Source organism: Carlito syrichta, unplaced genomic scaffold (genome assembly GCF_000164805.1).
Source record: "Carlito syrichta isolate Samal-C Ts95f unplaced genomic scaffold, Tarsius_syrichta-2.0.1 Scaffold306783, whole genome shotgun sequence".
Taxonomy (NCBI): domain Eukaryota; kingdom Metazoa; phylum Chordata; class Mammalia; order Primates; family Tarsiidae; genus Carlito; species Carlito syrichta.
Genome location: NW_007250879.1, coordinates 63,894 through 72,444, shown reverse-complemented (window position 1 = coordinate 72,444; position 8,551 = coordinate 63,894). Strand labels below are relative to the sequence as shown.

Genomic DNA, 8,551 nt, shown 5'->3' with positions numbered 1-8,551 from the left:
ACAGTGAGACTCCAACTCAAAAAAAAAAAAAAAAGAAGACACAGAAAAGCAAAAAAGAAGAAACACATGGAAAACATCCATGGTTGTGTGTGTTGCAGATGGGTGGTCGAGACTCCTCTTTCCAGCCTCCCCTCCCATAAGCCTCCCCTCCTACCAGTTTCCCAGGCATCTCTGACTGCTTGGCAAGGGGCACTGAACCCAGGGAAGCGCCATGGCCTGGGACAGGACTGGCCTGGCAGCTTCTTCACTTACCCTTCGGGGTCCCGCCGTTCTGTGAACAGAAGGCCGGGTCAGGCTTGAGAAAGAAGACTCCTGTGTCTACACCACTGGCTGTCACACTCACTCATACCGCCATCCCAACATTAAAGTCCAGCATTGCTGTTCTAGAGAAAGCCACCCTGTCTCTATCCTTCTGTTTAAGGACTGTTTAGAAATGTCGGACTCTCCTGGTTCTTAATCCTGACTTGTCATCCCCGTGGGGGCAGGGATAAGGCAGAGTCTATGCCCAAATGTCCTAAAGGGTGCCTCCACCTTCTGGCCCACCCCCGACACCCGCTCCCTAGAAATAGCCACACTGAACATGGGGAATGTACATCTGTAGAGGAGGGTAGAGGGAGAGGAGAGTAGCTCTAGTCGCAGTAGACGGAAATTGAGTTTCTTGTTGGTTTTACAAAAAGGAGATAGTCACCTGAGCCTCTTCTTGTTGATGCTTTTGCTGGAAGTAGCATCCCCGGATGGGAAACAGGCAGTGCCAGGAGGTTTCGGGTGAACTGCAGGCACCCCGAGGCTGTCTCCCCAGCTAGGCAGCAGTGTCCAACCTGGCCAAACCCCCTCCTGTGTTTCTTAACCATTGGTGAGGTTGCCCTCAGAGCCGGTGAGTGAGAGGCCTGTCATAAACACTGAGGATGAAACTCATGGAAGGAAAGAACTCGTGCACAGACAGTGAGGCCTGAGAGCCTTGGTTCGTGGGCAGCGAGGCCTGCCATAGGTGCCGTGTGCTGGTAATATAAGGTGCCAGGTAGCCAGGGCTAGGCACCCACATGGAGCTCACGGTCTACCAGGGCCAAGATACCTGTCTGAGGCACTTTCCTGCAGGATAACTTAGCTTGATGTGGTGGGCAGGTTTGGGGGCCTAGTCCTAGGAGTTCTGTAACGGAGAGATTTCAGAGCTTAAGCTAGAATTCTAGAGAATTCCAGAAACTAGAAGCTTCTTCTGACACACCTTTGGATACTAACAGCAGCCACCTGCCAGTGAGGCACCATCACCCTGATTGGGATCAGTCCTTCGGTGGCACAAAAAACCAGGCCAGGACTCCTGGCTTTCATATGTGGCGAGCGTTGGCGTCGGCTCTGACACATTTTCTCAAGCACCTGTGTCTGTCTCTATCCAGCCGCTCCTTCCGGGGTCTGAACGCCAGGTGCAGGCTCTCCTGAGCAGATATGGCCCAGGGAAGCTGTTCCAGGTGACAAGCAACATCAGCGGGGCTGGGACTCTGGACCTAACTTTGCAGCGGGGCCAGGTTGTGGCCCTCCTTCAAAACAAGGACACCAAAGGCAACAGCGGCCGCTGGCTGGTGGACACTGGGGGTACGTTGGCCTCTCTGCACCCTTCCTCTCCTACTGGGAAAACCTCCCCACAGAAGCCGGTGCAGAGACCTGGGCACTCCCGTGGGCCAAAGTCTAGCTGTGCGAGACCAGGACGGGAAGAAGGCAGGGCTGGGGCATAGTCAGCGTAGGATGACTCAGTGGTGTGTGAAGTGCCAACAGGAAGAATCTAGCTTTTGTTGCAAGACCCATTATTAAGCACCTACTGTGTGCTGGGCACTGTGCTGGTAAGACCAGACCCCAGTCTCAGGGGCCCCATAGACCACCCAGATGGACAGAGACATCTGGGGAGGGCCCCATCATCACCCTGGGAGGTGAGGGTACCCAGAGAAGGAATGCCCGGATCCCAATTCTGTGACTTGCAGTCCAGAACAAGGGAGTGTTGTCCTGTCCCTCTGTACGGGTCATGGCCATGGGTGACTGCTCGGGCCTGGGGCCTGGCGCAACCGGCTGGAGGCCAGTGAACCATGAACCCAAGCAAGACAGCCAGCAGGGCATCCTCCCGTGAAGCACTGCGGAACCCGGGTGAGGGAGTGAGGTCTCACGGGATGCATTGGAGGGGGCGCCCAGACAGTTTTACCCTCTGAATAATTGCTTGTAATTGTTACATAAGTATTTTAAAGTATATTAGAAAAGTATCACTGAACTGTGAGCCCATGATTGTGATCACATTATTATACAGTACAAGACCAAGTTTTGTTTTGTTTTTTTTAGTTAGAGTCTCACTCTGTCACCCAGGCTGGAGGGCAGTGTCACACTCCTGGCTGGCCACCACAGCCTTGACCTGCTGGGCTCCGACAATCCTTCCACCTCAGCCTTCCTAGTAGCTGGAACTACAGGCGCACACTACCACACCCAGCTAATTTTTGATTTATTGTAGAGATGAGGTCTCACCAAGTTGCCCAGGTGGGTCTTGAACCTGTGGGCTCAGGCAATCCTCTCAACTCGGCCTCCCAAAGTCCTGGGATTATAGGCTGAGCCACCGAGCCTGGCCCAAGACCAAGTTTTAAAAAGTAAGTCCATTTTTTAAAATGAAGAAAGTGGCACAAATCAGACAAATCATGTTCATACGCTGGAACCAGGGAAAGAGGTCGAGCAAGGGCCCTGTGGCCAGGAGGGCTGGGGTTGGGTCCAGCTCAGCCTTCATTGGCCATGTAACCTCCATCAAGGAGCCTCTCTGGTCATAATAAAGCTGACCAACGTTCAGGTGACAAGCTCAGATGCGGTTCTGGAGCCCAGCAGCCCTCGGGAAGCGTAGCCACTCACAGCCACAGCAGCCAGCACAGCGCCATTCTGCTGTAAGGGGAGAGGGAACAGGGTGCTCGTGAGAGGAGGAAGGTGACTCTGCCTTCTGGGAAGGCAGTCCTGGAGAGGAACAACTTCCGGGGCAGCCAGCAGGGGAGCACGGGAACCAGGGTGCCAGCACAGGAAACAGTTTCGTGCCAGTCCAAGGACACTTTTTATCTCCGTCAGAGCTGATCAGAGGGTGTGGGGCTCCCCAGTAGGGAATGAGCCCCCATCACTGGGGGTATGCAGGCAGAGGCTAGAACCAGTGAGTTCAGAAGGGTGGGGGGTTCGGGTTTCTAGATGACCTTTGAGGTCTTCTTGGGTGTGGAGACACTGAGAGGAAGGCACTCACATCCGGTGAGGCTCTCCACCACTGAAAGAGGTGGGAAGGTGGCCAGCAGCCTGACGACTTTCTGACTTTCTGTTGTTCTGCAGGACATCGAGGGTATGTGCCCGCCGGGAAACTGCAGCCGTACCACGTGATCTCCACTGAGGAGGAGCCCAGGGGACCAGCTGGGCCACAGGAAAACCCCCGACATCCAACCCCACAGCCTGCCCCAGCCCCAGCACGCTCCATCCCCACTGTGGCCCAGGTGAGTGGGAGAGGGCCGGGGGCTGCAAGGCCAGGGGCTGCAAGGCCAGGGCCTGGGTCAGTGCTGCCCCAGCGTCCTGGCAGGGGCGACCCAGAGAAAGGGGCTTGCCAGCCCTGCCAGAGCAGCCACAGAGAGCCGACCCGTTCCCCTGCCCTCAGGGCAGCCAGGATTCATTTGTTCATTCATTCATTCATTAGTCGCTCAACATTTGCACCACTGCACTGGATATGAGAAAGATAAAATGATGGACAAGGTGAATCCTGGTCCTTGCCTTCCTCAAACTTGTAGTCTGGGGGCAGGAAAGCAGTGACTGATAAAATAATTGTGTGAATAACGATAAAGCTGATTGTAGCGGTTAGTGCCAGGGCCCTGGTGTGCTGAGGGCCAGGGAAGGTTTTGTGAGAGGAAGGGTGCTTGTTCTCAGATGAGAGGATTAGCTGGATGAAGGGAGTACACCGGGGTACAGCAGGAAGAACTCTGCAGAGGGCATGCACAGCCTGTGCCCAGGCTCCGTGGCAGGAGAGGGCAGGGCTGCGTGACAAACTGAGGAAGCCAGTGTGGACAGGGACAAGGGAGGGGCTGGGTGCAGTGACGGACGGGGCCAGGCCAGCAGGGCCTTGTGGCCTCAGTGAGGGTGTCTGTCTTTGAAAGGCAGTGAAGAAACGGCCACGCATATTCACGGCAGCACGATTCGTGAAAGCCCAAGGTGTAAACGATCCAAGTGTCCAGCAATACGATGGACAAACGCAATGCGGTCCCTCCACATGGTGGAGTATTATTCAGCCATGGGAAGGAATGACGCTGACAGCTGCCACCACGTGGGTGAACTAGAAGACTTGGCACTGGGAGACCCAAGCCAGGCACAAAGGGCCGCGTCTCATGGGCTTCCACTTAGGGTCCTTTGAGCCCTGTGTTTTACTTCTGCCAAACTGAAAGACACTGATCCAGGAACCCTCCCAGGGGTGCAGCACAGCCACTGCCAGGGTGACCCTGTCTGTGCAGCCTCACGTGGCCTGGCCTTCGGCATCCTTGTCTGTCCAGGTCCCAGGTGCTCATGCCTCCCGGGAAGCTCCCTGACAGCCGATAACAAGTATGAAGCAGCCTCTGTGTGCTGGGTCACCATGTACCCAGTCAGCCTGACCGCCTTATCCAGTTCTAACAATGCCCAGTAGAGGACCCTGCCTATAAGCCCGTTCCCTTATGCTTCCAGAATGCCTCCAGAATGGGCACATCCACAGAGACAGAGGTGGCTTCGTTGGCCAGGGCTGGGGAGTGACTTCTAACTGAGATGAGGTGTCCTTCAGGGGCACTGAGAATATTCTGGAATTAGATAGTGTGATAGGTGCCCAACTCCATGAATGTACTAAGCCCTCTGACTGTGCTTCTCAAGAGGATGTTTGTTATGGCATGTGAACTATGTCTTTAAGAAAGGGACTGGGCCGGGCGTGGTAGCTCACGTCTGTAATCCCAGCACTTTGGGAGGCAGAGGCAAGAGGATTGCCTGAGCCCGCGGGTTCGAGACCAGCCTGGACAACATGGTGAGCCCTCATCCCTACAATAAATCAACAAATTAGCCAGGCATGGTGGCGCATGCATGTAGTTCCAGCTACTTGGAAGGCTGAGGCAGAAGGATCGCCTGAGCCTAGCAGGTTGAGGCTGCGGTGGCCCAGAGTGTGCCACTGCACTCTAGCCTGGGCGACAGAGTGAGATTCTGACTCAAAAAACAAAATTAAAAAAAAAAGAAAGAAAGAAAGAAAAAAGAAAGAAAGAAAGAAGGAAGGGGGCATAGGGGATTGGCTTACAGGCAGGGTCCTCCATTGGGCATTGTTAGGACTGGATGGGGCCGTCAGGCTGACTGGGTACATGATGACCCAGCACACAGAGGCTGCTTCATACTTGCTGTCGGCTGTCAGGGAGCTTCCCAGGAGGTGTGAGCACCTGGGACCTGGACAGACAAGGATGCCGAAGGCCAGACCACGTGAGGCTGCATAGACAGGGTCACCCTGGCAGTGGCTGTGCCACACCCCTGGGAGGGTTCCTGGACCAGTGTCTTTCAGTTTGGCAGAAGTAAAACACAGGGCTCAAAGGACCCAGGGGGACCTTCAGCCCCCAGCCCCACCCAGCCCTGTCCTAGTCCCTTTGGAGAGGGTGTGAGGCTGCCCCTGCTGCCCCACCCCGGCTGTGTGGTGGCGTTTCAGGGAACTCCCCCAGGGCTCCTGTGGGGAGCTCAGCTGACCCTCTGCCCAGACACATCAGCTGTTTTTTTCCTTGACCCTGGGGCACGCTGTGGGCTTACATGGGGCTATCCCAGTCCTCCCACGCTGCCGAATGTTCCCAAGGCTTGGCCATTGGTATTCACAGGAATGGTAAAAAGAGCCAAAGCCCCTGCATTTACTGAGCAATTACTATGTACCAGGCACTGTGTGAAGCCCAGCACTGCCTTTGTTTATTCAAGTCCTTCAACGACCTGGGGCAGAAGGTAACAACTTCCATTTTGCAGATGATGAAACTGAGGCCTAGAGAGGTTAAATAGTAGCTTAATTAATAAACACCCTCCCCTTCAGTTTGCTTCAGGGCTTTTCCGTAAAAAGTAACAAGGTTGCCCAAAGCCCTGTCTCTGCTCCAAGCTGGTAAACTGACCTGGGCAGATGAAGCCCTTGGGTCTGGAGAGGATGAGGTGCTGGGTCTGCTGAGCAGTGTGACAGGTGCAGATGGAGAGCACCTGTCCAGACGTCAGACAGTGCTAGCTTCACTGCTGTGTGATTTTGAATAAGTTCCTTGACTACTCTGATCCTCAGTTTCCTTATCTGACAAGTGGAGTCGAAGGCAGGACAGAATTATGGAAAATACCCAGCAAGGTGTTGGAGGGGCCGGTCATGGTGTTAGCTGTGGTCTCAGTGGGTGTGGTCATTGTCTTCAGCTCAGAGCCTGCACTGGGGGAGGTGAGTGCCCAGCAGAGGCCAGCGTGGGCGGGAGGGGACGGAGTGAGCAAGCTGTCTGAGTTGTCTTCCCTCCCTGAGTGCCACTGTACCACTGCTCATGTGTTTCAGGTGGTGGCGGCATACCCCTTTGTGGCCAGAAGCAGCCATGAAGTGAGTCTGCAGGCCGGCCAGCCGGTGACCATCCTGGAGCCCCAGGACAAGAAGGGCAACCCCGAGTGGAGCCTGGTGGAGGTGGACGGACAGAGGGGCTATGTGCCTTCCGGCTTCCTGGCCCAGGCTCCGAGCCCGGCGCCATGGGGCTGGAGTCTGCCCTCTTAGGGTGCCCTCCTGTGTGCCCCTGGCAGCCAGGGAGGGGGCGGCTTGGGGGCTGTGAGCCTGGAGGAAGCAACGCAGAGGAGGGCGGAAGGGCAGGTAGGCTGGGCGGTGAGGACTGCCCCGCAGGCCAGAGGAGGCAGTGGGGCTTGCGGCGTCCTGCTGTGGGTGGACACAGAGGCTCCCGCGGGGGCACACGTCACATCTGCATGAGGAAGCCGTTCCAGCCTGGGGTCCGGCTCCCTGGACAGCAGGTCACAGCAGCCGTTCAGGACTCACCACCCTAGAGCTGGGGCAAGTGCTTATGCCGCCCACAAAGCTTGGAGCCAATCCAAGTGAGAGTTATTTCCAGGATCATCTGTTATAACTGTAGTGCCTGAGCCGTGGGCTCTGTTCGGAAGGACTTTGAAGAAGCGTACACATGTCTGCGTCAGACGGCTGTACCTGGCCTCTCCGCCAGCATCACGCAGGAGAGATGCAGCCCCCATAGTCCCTGCTGGCGCCAGGGTCATGCTGTGAGAGACCCTCGACTCATTCTCCTGTCCCTTTCCTGCTCACGTGTCTGATATAAAAATAAGACGCAGCCGGGCTCGGTGGCTCAGCCTGTTATCCCGCGCTTTGGGAGGCTGAGGTGAGTGAATTGCCTGAACCCGCGGGTTCGAGACCCGCCTGGGCAACTGGGCGAGACCTCATCTCTACAATAAATCAAAATGAGCCGGGTGTGGTAGCGCGTGCCTGTAGTTCCAGCTGCTCGGAAGGCTGAGGCGGAAGGATTGCCGGAGCCCAGCAGGTCGAGGCTGCGGTGGCCGGGAGCGGCCACTGCACTCCAGTCTGGGTGATAGAGTGAGACTCCAACACACACACACACACACACACACAAAAGATGCACAGGGAAATACGATAAAATAGGACATCCTGTGGGGTCCCCCAAATACCTCTCGAGGCCTGCACCATGCGGGAGCCCCAGCTTAGGGCTACTCGGTGGGGCCGTTCCCTGTGGTTTCTGGGGCAGCCTTCAGCCAGGGTGGGAGAAGGCTCCCTCCCACCTTAGGTTCTGACCAAATTGGTCTGGGACGTGGCTCGGACCTTGGGGACTCAGAGCACTCCTAGGTGCCTCTGATGGGATCTCTGCCCTAGACACCCAAGGGTGATTGAATGGACCCAAGGCCACGTGGCTGTGAGCTCAGCTGGGCTGTGCACCAGCTGGGCTTTGCACTAACTGGTTCAGACAGGCGGCTTTAGGGGAAGCGTGGAGTGAGACAGTCCGTTCTGTTGGGTCCCAGAATGTATATTTATTAAGTGCCATTAAAAGGGACCTGAACAAAATTGGATGTCTTGAAGGCATGAGGGAGGACAATGAAATATGCTGGGAGCCAAGTCTATCTCATGGAGGGAAAATAAAAATGTATGCAGGAGCACATGGGTCGTGGTTTCTCACAGTCTGGGGGTCAGATGAAGTGTTACCCAAGGGTGGAAGATGTGCATTGAGAAGTTGGAGCTGGCTTGCACTTCTCCAGGGACCCTGTGTGATACACCTTTTGCTCTCCTGATGCCTAGAACTGTTGCATTGTCTCATTTATTTCCCTTTGGCCTGTCACTCACTGAACTCGCTGAGACGTCCCCCCTGTGAATTGAGCAAGACTTCCAGGAGCTGAAACACAAGGACACCCCTGCCTCCTGCCATGGGGGGGATGCCTCTCACACCCTTAGGGCCCCAGTTCAGCTTGGATGTGAGGGCAAGCTTACGATATCAAAAGAATGGCCAGCGCATCTTGGCTAACATGGCAAGCATGAGCTCATGAGTGGCTGCTG

The 8,551-nt window shown here is 55.7% G+C and overlaps 1 protein-coding gene across 1 annotated transcript in view; it reads left to right on the top strand.

The window, feature by feature from the left end:
• Positions 1 to 6,745, top strand: part of ARHGEF37 (Rho guanine nucleotide exchange factor 37) — a 30,138-nt gene extending 23,393 nt beyond the window's left edge. The window contains exons 10-12 of the mRNA XM_008063369.1: positions 1,392 to 1,587; positions 3,328 to 3,485; positions 6,536 to 6,745. Of these exons, the coding sequence (XP_008061560.1) occupies positions 1,392 to 1,587; positions 3,328 to 3,485; positions 6,536 to 6,745 (564 nt within the window). The remainder of the gene's footprint in view (positions 1 to 1,391; positions 1,588 to 3,327; positions 3,486 to 6,535) is intronic.
• Positions 6,746 to 8,551: the final 1,806 nt, after the last annotated feature.